An 11,722-nucleotide genomic window follows, 5' to 3' on the forward strand; every position below is an offset into this window, starting at 1 on the left:
AGAGAGAGAGAGAGAGAGAGAGAGAGAAATGGGCCATCTTTTCCCTGCAAGGCACACCCTGGCATTCAGCCGTAGAGGAGAGCAGGAGAAATGTTGAAAAAGTGAGAACAGTATTTGTCAAGAACTGAGGAAACTGCATCTGTGCACCGTCAAGGAAACGAGACAGAGAGACGGCACATCTCAGAGAGAGAGGAAGTGACTTTTAGGAATCAACTGTGATATGTAAATGCCAACTTTTGCTATCATCTCTGGCCCTTTTGCTCGTGTTATGTCATCATCGCGAGAGGATATGAATATGTATCGTCTGATTGCTTAGATAAACATCAGCGTGCCGATGATTTACTGATGTCTGGATCTGGAGGAACAGGGGAAGAGATTCATTGTGCAGCACAAGCACACACTGTTCCACAAGTATTCAAAGCTATGTTTTACTGGTGTCTACTATCATAAAAACAGACTGAATTATGGGAAAGACAGTGTCTCCTTTAGTAGAGTAGCTGGTAGCGATGAACAACTGAAAAACTGAATTGTATTTTAGGTTAATACAGTTATATGCATAAAATGTATGTATATGAGTCAAAGACGAGTCCCATTTTGGTGCCTACATCAAATAAAATTTACAAAAGTGATTTTATATACATAAATGCAAGTTAAGTGTCTACTTTAATGTTTCAAATAACTAATAATAACCATTATGATTCAGTGTAACAGATATATTTATGTAAAAATGTCTTTGGAAACCACGTAGCAACTTTCTCTCACTTGAGCAAGTGCTCACTCAGTTTTTTTTTGTTGTTTTTTTTAGAAATGCCAGCAGTGAGTATGACATCAACAGGATGTGAGGTCATTGGAGTAAACCGCAGTGCTTAATGTTACAGGTGTACACCTCAGGCTTCATTGATGTGATTACCGTTGCTTCCGGAAGAGACGCAACAACTGTTTTCTCTCTCTTTCGCCTCTCACCATTAATGCCTGTGATGACGAATTTCGTAAATGTCACTAACAAGTGTTAGTTTATTCATTTGCCACCCAGCATTAGTCACAGTGCGTGTTTGAGTGCTTGAATGACGCCGACACTCTCTCTTGTCTCGATCTGTACAGTTGTGCTTCAATGTCATAAAAAAAATCTCATTCAGCCAACTCTATGATTTTTCTATAAATATCGAACATGCTGGTCTCAGGAGAAAAATCGAATCTGTTTTATCAAGTGCTTGCAACTAGGTAACAGAAGATCGGATTTCTATTCAACATGGATTTTTAGCATGCAGATGAAAAGCTTGTGTGGATGACATTTAACATCCATTAACAAGCATGAAATTACACTTTCTTTCATTGAATTTTTTTCTTTTGTCCTTTAATTCCTATTTACACAGTGACTTACACCTACTAAAGTCATGAGATTTCACTCCTGTAGCTCAGTTCTAAAGGTGCGGTCACATTTATTGTTGTTCAGCGAAGTCAATACACCTTGTAGCACTTTGTACAATACAGATGGTTTCAAATCAGCTTCTGTAATAATATATAACTCTATTTAAACTATAACAAACAGGAAAATAACAGAATCAATGATGCAAACTTCAAATTCTGCTTTAAAGCAGCTCTAAAAAGATAATAGTGTAATTTTTCAGCTTAAGTCTGTTTACTCTTGATATTGTTCAGTTCAATAACTGTGTAAAGTTCAACCATGAAATGTAAAAACAGCTCTAGAGAAGGCAACAGTGTTGTTATTCAGCCCAGTTCAAATCTGTTCAATAACAGTGTTGATTAATCGAAATTAATTTTAATAGGAATCAATAGAATTTTGCGTCAGGGCGAAATATTTCCTCAAGTTGTTCCCATTACATTGTTTTTGCCTTTGAATTTTCACCACACGTTATTTGGATATAATGTTACAGCACTCCCCGATCACCTTTACAATAAAATCAGGGAAAAAATATCCATATCTCTTACATAGTGACAGGTAGCTGTTTAGCCCTTAGAAAGGTTAGTTTTCCTCATGTGACCAGAGGATGGGTTAGGCCATTAGTATTGAAAAAGCAGTCATGTACTGAAGGATGCTCGCCATGGCCTTTCAGATCGAAACTTCCCACTAAACTGCCTTTAAATTGGTATGAAATCAAGATCCATCTTCACCTTAACTCACCTTTCTACTAGTTTCTCTGTTATGGAACGGTTGCTGCTCTTTCGTCTTATTTTTCCGCATTTTTTGTCATAATCTTTAAGGTTCTGGTCTGAAGGAGAGGGACCGGGCAGACAGGGAAACCTAATCCATCTTTTCTGTCCCAGAGGCATTGTGAGAGATGAAGTCAAGCGCACTGCGAGTGAAGCTGTCAGCACCAGTGATGCGTGAAGCGGAAAGCGGGATCTGTTTTTCTGCAGTTCATGGTTTACATAGAATCAGAAGCCAGCCGAGCTTTGCTTATTCCTCACCCCCCTCACGTACGCTAGGCTGTTTATGTGTCCGACTAGAGGAGGTAGAAGTCAAGACCTGCGAGACATTATTGCATCATAAATCAGAATGCTGTACAGATCATATGAATTAAACCAAAAGCGTGTTTATTTCACCTTTGGGGAACATTCAGTTCGCAGATGCACAGATGCTATCCTGCAACACTATATAATATCCACACTAGCTATTTGTGATGTCAAGCTTTTGGCATATAAGCCCGAACAGAATCAGGCATGTTGTAAATGCTCTTTCTGGTATACGGTCAGTTAAAAAAAGGCTACCACTGTCTGAGACAGCTGCAATGTCAGATTAAGAGATTAACCTTCACGTCGATAAACATACATGATGTTTTTTCTTCAGTGCAACGCAAAAGAAGATCTTTTGAAAAATGTCTCAGTGTTTTTTAGTCCATGAAAATCAGTGGGGTCCAATATTGTTTTAGAACCAGACTTTCATTGTAAGGGTGTGCAATATATACAGTATACAATAACATGGTAATTGTTGTTTGAACAATATGCGATTTAACATTATCAAGTACATCGCAAAAACAAAACGAAAACACACCCAGAGAGTGCATGCATACACTATGAGATGTACGTTAGACTACTGCTTGAGCACATTTAGAATTCACGCTTTCAGTAGTCTATTAATACAGTATACATTTAGAATTCCCCAAAATTTAAATAAGGGGGCAAATATGCCCCAGTATGACTTTTTTGTCTTTTTATATTTACATCATCTGATAAAATCAATATCACACAGAGTACAGTTTTTTTTCTCCAAATATCAGTACGATTGCAAATATGATATTGATTTTATAAAACATTCCAATAAACAAGAATTTCAGTTATTATTAACTGACTTACATTTTAGACACAAGTTCCTGTTTTTGTACTATTTCGTCAACGAAAATAGCTCCAAACAAAGCCACAGCAGAACTGTTTTGCATTTCTGAGCAACACGCAACAGTGTTCCGTTACTGAATCAATCAGCCATTTGAACGAATTGGTTGAATGAATAATTCATTGACTCACTCATGCAGTGATTAACCGCTACCTACTGGCGATTCTAGGTTTATATTTAAAGTATATTTTCATTTTTTTTTCCCCCAAAATCATTTCAAATACCACCATTAAACGTTTTGTTTTTAAAACATCAAAACATTATTTGTACATTTGTAACTGCAGGTTAACTGCATTCATGTCTTGCATTAAACAGTCTGTGTAAATGCATCTACATGCCACTTCAGATCCAGATTCTGTGCCCACTGCTGCATTGCAAACAAAATTTGTTGATACTGATTTCATTTGATTGGTAACAGCCCTAAGTGTCTTATTATTTGACACAAAAGATGATGCATACATTTAATTAGGTTAGAAAAAAATTGGCCTCAATTTTGAAAATTAATTTAAACTTACTGGAAAAGTGAAATTTTCCTGCAAATTACTCCTGCAAACTAATCACCAGACAAAATATGAAGAATGTCAAAAGCTTTGGGAGTCGGCTGTCCACAGCAGTCCTAACCCTGCCAAAATACCAGCACAATAACACGCTCAGCAAAATATCGTCTAATTGTCGTCATCGACTGAATTCTAGAAAATATATATTTTTTGTCATTATTGCACACCCCTAGTATAGACAAAAACATTCTTCAAAATTCACCCATACTTAAAATTCTGTCATTATTTTCTCACATTCCTGTCGTTTCAAACCTGAATGACTTTGTTTCATCTGTGAAACAAAAGAAAAGATTCTTCAAAATGTGATTCTGAAGAAAATCTATTGGGTCCAAAACAACACTGGAATCCACTGACTGTCATACAGGTTTTGAACAACATGAAGGTGAGAAAATAATGACAGAATTTGGGGTGAACTGTTCCTTTAAATGTGCTTGATGTTATATAAAACAACATGTAGATTGTGCGATCCACACACACAAACATCCATCGATTATGGAAGTGTGGGATAACTGCACTGACCTGTTTGTTCATTTGAGTGGAATGTTGGTAGAGGCGGTCATTAGTAGTTTGGGCCATAGCGAAATGGACCATTGCAGTGAGGAAACTGCCAATTGTAGAGCGGTGGCATCGCAAACGGAACTCTCTTTAATAGAACAGTTGATCAAATCTAGCCTATTAAAAACAAACCCTTCTTTTCACTCCTAAGGGGAAACATACTGCTCTGCTTGAAACACTGTGTGTTTACAGTATCCTGAGTACACACAAAGGGCATCTGAGCTGTGGCTTTTTGATAATGTCATTTAAAACCGTCCTTGGGTTGTTTTCCTAAACAGACGTGGTCCCTTTAAAAAGGTCAGTCTGACAGAGAAAACAACTAAGCTGGAGTTGTGGGTGTTTAGAGGGGGGGTTGTTGGACTGGAGGAGCGTTTGGTGCGAATCTTGCTAACGTAATTGCTGTCTTGATTGCTACAAGCAGCCTCCGTGTCCCCTTTAGCGCATACACCTCCACCCCACCCCCACGTTCTCTCTCCCCGGGGATGTATGTGGTGATTTTAGTAGATATCCAGCCCTGCAGACAGGGGAAGTGTGACTGAAACACGTTTATGTAGTCTCAAGACCAAGGTGAGATCAAAAAATATAACTGTGGTTTCCCCCAAAGCCCTGTCTGCTCGTGAAACTCATCTTTAGTTTATTAAAACATTGAATTTCAGTTGTTATTAATGATGCGTTTGACACTGTGTTGACCAGACGGGCCTATTTTTTGGTGGCCTTTCCCTCGGCTGGAGCTGTCCTTGGAAATGTCCCTGTTTTTCTGTGCTTTTAAAAACAGGAATGTCCAAAAGCCTATTAGGCCCGTAGGAAAGACAGAATATTCTATTTACAGCCTATAATTCTACAAAAGGTCCCATATTTATTATTACCAGTCTCGGTTTCTCTTATTTATTTGATTATTGATTGCTTTATAGTGGCTTTATATAGCAATTCAGTGCAGCAACTGTCAGCACTCACGCTTTGTTTTGGATGCATGCTTATGTCACAATCAGTCGACAAGCATTAGTCTGAGCATTCGTTTTAGATATAGATATATTTTGAATGTACAGCATATGTTGCTACAAAATCGGTTCCTGACTGATATTAGAGAATTTCAGAGTTGTCCTTTTATTTTGTAGGTAAATATTGGATGAATATCAGACAACTTCAGATACTTAATTGTTCATGCTCATTTCCCATATTTTTGCATTTAGATATGATATATTTGTATTTAGATGTTTAGATATTAGAGATACTATCATCTACTGCCCTTGTAAAGGAATAGTTCACCCAAAAATTTAAATTCTGTAATTAATTACTCACCATCATGTCGTTTCAAACCCATAAGACCTTCGTTCATCTTTGGAACACAAATTAAGATATTTTTGATGAAATCCGAGAGCTTTCTGACCCTCCATAGACAGCAACACAACTGACATTTTCAAGGCCCAGTAAGGTACTGTAATAAGGACATCGTTAAAATAGTCCATGTGACATTATTGGTTCAAACATAATTTTATGAAGCTACGAGAATAGGCCTACTTTTTGTTTGCAAAGATCTCGTAGCTTAATAACATTAAAGGGATAGTTCATCCAAAAATGAAAATGCCGTTTTAGGTAGGCGTGGCTGACTCTTAACTTTTATAAAGAATATCTCTTTGGATTTGAGACTTTAGTCTTTGCAACTTTAAAGATATTCTTTATGCACCAAGAGCTTGTAACACTCCAAAGAGAAAGGAAAAATTTAAATCGCATCATATGACCCCTTTAAGATATTTTTGATGAATTCTAAGAGCGCTCTGACCCTCCCATAGACAGCAATGTAATTAACATGATCAAGGTCCAGAACAGTAGCGATACGATTACGTAGCGTAACGATGTCACATGGATTATTTTACCGATGTCCTTGATACGTTTCTGGACCTTGATCATGTTAGTTACATTGCTGTCTGGGAGGATCAGAGAGCTCTCAGAATGCATCAAAAATATCTTAATTTGGGTTCCGAAGATGAATGAAGGTCTTACGGATTTGGAACAACATGAAGGTGAGTAATTAATGACAGAATTTTCATTTTTGGGTGAACTAACCCTTTAAGGTTAAACCACTGATGTCACATGGACTTTTTAACGATGTCCTTACTAACTCTCTGTGACTTGATCACGGTAGTTGCATTGCTGTCTATGGAGGGTCAGAAAGCTCTCGGATTTCATCAAAAATACCTTAATATGTGTTCCGAAGATGAACAAAGGTGTTACAGGTTTAAAATGACATGAGGATGAGTAATTAATGACAGAATTATCATTTTTGGGTGAACTATCCCTTTAAAGTTAATATTTAAAAACACTGTTAAATGTGATCTTTAGCAAAATGAATGTCCAATTTTCATACTTTATATCTAATGTTTTTATGTCAAAATTCACTTTTAGCATTTAACATTTTTGATTTTACTTTTTGTTTTCATAAATACCATTTGTAATTTTATTTTTTAAAGTATAGAATTTTGCCTATCTTTCAGTTATCAGCCAGAACATGAAATTAATTACTGGGTTATTGTATTGGCCAGGATTTTAATATACTGTATAATTAATATAATCAGTGTTGTCATTGTCATTTTCCAGCAAACCCAGAGTAATTAGTCATTAGGCCCTGTATGTATTGTACCAATAAAAATAAGCAGGTTTTTAAATATGTGTGTGTTTATATAGCAATTCAGTACAGCAACTGTCAGTGGTTTCGCATTGTTTTATACACGCTCATGTCATGATCGGTCAACAAGCATTAGTTTGAGAGAAAGACGCTATGAACAGTTCATAACAACGTGTTGATGACTAACTGTCTTTTAGTAGTTTGACAGTATACCATACTTCATCACAGTATTTATAATAGTCAAAAAAAGACTTTTTAAACAATAACACTAGACATTTCTATTATATATTGGCAAATACATTTCATTACAGAAATATGATCAGCTTGTTTTATACTTATATTCAGTGTTGTGCGTGCTGGGATATGATTTTCTGTGTCCTAGAGCTGTGTGGATTGGGATGACAGGAAACTGACAGTAAAATTAGGGAAGTTCAGACAATACTGTTACTCTTTGTGCTCATTTTTGTGGCAGATATTCATTTGGGATATGTGGAATGGCATGCGCTGTGAGAGAATGTACTCAGCAGCATTCAAAAGAGGGTTAACTGTGCAAATCAGGTGGAACAGAGCGAGCGACTGCAGTGTGAAAAATCTGCCGCAATCTTATTTCTCTCCCTGATTGGATAAACATCTAGCCTATAGCGTTGTGACTTGGTATGCAGGTCTCAGACAAAATTGTTTAAGTGGAGTGCAGATGTTGAAGGGCATGACGGTGTGTGAGCTGACTGTGTGTGTGGTTTCTGCTGGTGTGCAAATATAATAAGAGCAAACACTAGCAGTGATTCCCAAACAGAGGTATGTGTATCGCAGGGAAATTCATAAGAAGAAGAATATATTTAACTATGATTTAAAACTAAATGAAAATATGTTAAAATAATAATATTAATTGAATTATCTTTGTTGTTTTTGATGAAAGAAAACAATAATGTATGGAATGTGTTTTAAAATGTGTGTGTGTGGCACTTGTGGCATCAACATTATTATTAAATAGGACCTTTTAAACAACAACAACAACAACAACAAATATTGTGATAGAAAAATAAATTATGCACTACTGTTCAAACGTGGTCATGTGTTTTTCAAAGAAATCAATACTTTTATTCAGCAAGGATGCATTAAATTGATCAAAAGTGGCAGTAAAGGCATTCATAATGTTAAAAAAAAAGATTTTATACTTTTATTTCCTCTCAGTTGCTTTTAACATGAGAAATGTCAAGAAACTAAAGACTGGAGTATAAATGGCTGCTGAACATTCAGCTTTGCCATCACAAAAATTATTTACATTTTAAAATATATTAAAATAGAATACAGTTCTTTTAAATTGTAATAATATTTCACAATATTCCATGTTTTTACTGTGTTTTTGATCAAATAAATGCAGCCTCTGTGAGCATAAAAGATATCTTTCAAAAATATAAAAAAATCCCAAACTTTGAACTGTAGTGTATGCTACTATATGAATTTGTTATTGTTCTTTAAAAGGTCCTACCTAATAATATTGTTGAGGATACTGAATTAAATCATGTATAGTATGAACACATTACTGTTTTTGTCAATGAAGAGGTACTTGAGTTTTAATAACGAGGCTGTACATGAGACAAAAAATGTTTGGAAACAGTATATTCTTGGTTTGGCTCTGTATATTGAAGTGTGTGTGTGACTAGCCTCTGCTTCTCTGTGGGAATGATGCTTCCCACTGTCAGATCCAGGTGTCTTTCCGTTCCCTTCCCCCAATCCGAAGCAGATGTTGTCTGTGTGCGGTCATGGAGATAGTGCTTTTAGCACATCCATGATCAAAGAGCCTATACTTTACGGCACAATGAGATCCTGCTAATAATCCACAATTACTTTCGGAAACATGCTAGTGCCAGTCAGAATCATACAAAAATAACTAACTACGACAAAGCACTTCAGATGCTGTGCGTTCAGCGATATGTAATTACGATACCATCGATTAAACGAGCCTACTTGTATACGATGACAATAATGCCCTCGTTGCCGTGAGCGTACATTGCGTAGTTTTGACTTGCCGCTGTCTTTTTTGGCTGTTTATTCGGAACAGAAATGGGAAAACGAAAATCATCAAAGCCAGGTGGTTTTTCCATTAGCGTTGTCGCAGTTAAGCTTCAAAGCTGAGAAGTCGGACTTGCTGCAAGAAAGAAATATGAAAAGGAGAAAACTGACAATAACTGCAAGACTGTCAGACATGAGAGACATTTTCAGAGATGGGCCTGCTTAACTACTCACTTCAGACTGAGACAGTAGATCAGACGTTGCCTCAGCAGCCACTGAAGTTTCTCAGAATTGCAAAAACACGGAGAAGCAGCGTGGAGCTCATTATCATACACCATATAAAGTGTTTATTGGAAACTGCTGGCACTTACAGATGCAGCTCTGACTCAATAATGAGCAAGTCCACATAGAACTGATCCAATTTTCCATTTTCTTTCTTCTGTTTTTTTGTGGAAAGCCCATTTAGAAAGCAAGCACCCTGTAGCCTATTTCCAATGTTAAATCAAGGGGACAAATTTTAGCTGTTTAGCATGGTTCCGTTAGCTTATATATATATATATATTATACTGTATATACAGTATATGAGATTGCTAAGTCTCTTATGATCATTTAAACTGCATTTCATCAAACATACAGTGAAATAGTAATATTGTGACATGTTGTTACATTTTTACTAAGAAGGTTGTTTTTTATTCATATAAATATTAACTAATTTGATTTTTTTCAGGATTTTCTGATGAATAGAAAGTTTAAAAGAACATAATGTATTTGAGATAGAAATCTTTTGTAAAATGATATGTCTTCACTGTCACTTTTGACCAATTTCATGCATACTTTCTGAATAAAAGTATTCATTTCTTTAAAAAAAAAAAAATCTTACCGACCCCAAACTTAAAACAGTAAAAACAGTATTGTGTGTTTGTGTGTACGTACCTCACAGGTTATCAACCAGTATTTCAGAAGTTTATTTTTTATTACTTTTAAGATTATTTTTAAATTAACTACATGTCGTTAATGCTTTCCCATATTTTTACAAATTTCAGATATAAGATATATTTGTATTTAGATATTAGAGGTCATTACTGCTTCCTTAAAGATATTCTTATAAAAATAAAATAAAGTAATTTAATAACAATGTTAAAAGTAATCTCAAAAATCACTTTTTCATACTTTATATCAGTGCTTTTGATGCCTAAATGACTTCTAGCATTTAAAATGTTGGATTTTACTTTGTAGTCACTTTTAAAATATTCATATATACAATTTTGTGATTTTATTTATATAAAAAATACATTTTTTTATTGACCATTCATTTGTTATCAGCCAAAACATTAAAATAATTGTTTTGTTTTTTATTAATATAATCAGTGTTTTATGGGTGTCATTTTTATTAACATGACATTTACAAAAAAAAAGAGAAGAACATTTCAAAAATTGACGTTTTAAATGATGACTTTTGTATTTTGTAAATTAGCCATTCTTGTGTAACATTAAAAGCTACAAAAATAAGTTGACCTGCTAATAGAAATCATGTAGAGAATAAAGACTTATTCAGATGGTGGAAGAGTTTCCCAGGCTGTTTCATTAATATTTCAAACACCTACGGAAAAGCCCTAACGTAACACTAACGTAAGCTACTGTTCTAAAGTGAAGTAAATGTTCAGCACTCCCTCAGGTTTTATGTAATTAATGTTTTAAGCTTCTAACTCTCTCTCTTCCTCTGTGTTGTTGTGTTTTGCAGTCTGTTCGCAGTACTCGCGGGGCGTTTTCGCCATTTTTGGCCTGTACGACAAGAGGTCGGTTCACACGCTAACGTCCTTCTGTGGCGCGCTGCACATCTCCCTCATCACGCCCAGTTTCCCCACCGAGGGCGAGAGTCAGTTCGTCTTACAGCTGCGGCCCTCCATACGAGGGGCCCTTCTCAGCCTGCTAGACCACTACGACTGGAATCGATTCGTCTTTCTCTACGATACCGACAGGGGTAAGACAATAAAACACACCCACTCATGCTAATACACATTTCCATTTGATAATTTGTGAAATTAAATTAAGTGCCAGTGGAATAGAGGTCCTATTATGCTCTTTTACAATGCCTTGAATTTGTTTTGGGGGTGTACTAGAACATGCTCGCATGCTTGGTGGTTCAAAAAACACATTATTTGTTACATAATTTACATTATTACAATACTTTTCTCCCCATCCTGGCACAAACGACTCGATTAGTTCTGGGTTTGATGAAGGCCCGCCTTCCGAAAAACGAAATGTGATGTGATTGGTTAGCTATCCCAGTGCATTGTGATTGGCGAACAGCTTAGACGGTGTTTCAGTACTGCCCCGCCCCTTGCCAAAGCAGCAAGTTTAGTTAAGGATGGCGTCAATATTGCCATATCAATTTGAGCCGGATTCAGACCCAGAGAATATTGAACAAGAGGATCGCGCAGAACTTTTGCACGCACGGATATTGCAAGACATATTAGAGTGGTAACGTTATTGGGGGTTTTTTTGGTTTTTTTTTGGCTAAATCACGTTTTAGATAGGATGTCAACAACCGCTTAAAAATAACTGCATTTACCAAGTACAGATAAGTGCATATGTATTATTTTTATTGTTATTTAATTCTAA

General features: G+C 36.0%; 1 protein-coding gene across 1 annotated transcript in view; it reads left to right on the top strand.

Annotated features, from left to right (window-relative positions):
* Nucleotides 1-11,722, top strand: part of LOC107681140 (glutamate receptor 4-like) — a 105,082-nt gene that overhangs the window by 45,351 nt on the left and 48,009 nt on the right. The window contains exon 3 of the mRNA XM_016477315.1: nt 10,842-11,081. Within this exon, the coding sequence (XP_016332801.1) occupies nt 10,842-11,081 (240 nt within the window). The remainder of the gene's footprint in view (nt 1-10,841; nt 11,082-11,722) is intronic.

This window comes from Sinocyclocheilus anshuiensis, unplaced genomic scaffold (genome assembly GCF_001515605.1).
Source record: "Sinocyclocheilus anshuiensis isolate Anshui unplaced genomic scaffold, SAMN03320099.WGS_v1.1 scaffold412, whole genome shotgun sequence".
NCBI classification, from domain to species: Eukaryota; Metazoa; Chordata; class Actinopteri; order Cypriniformes; family Cyprinidae; genus Sinocyclocheilus; species Sinocyclocheilus anshuiensis.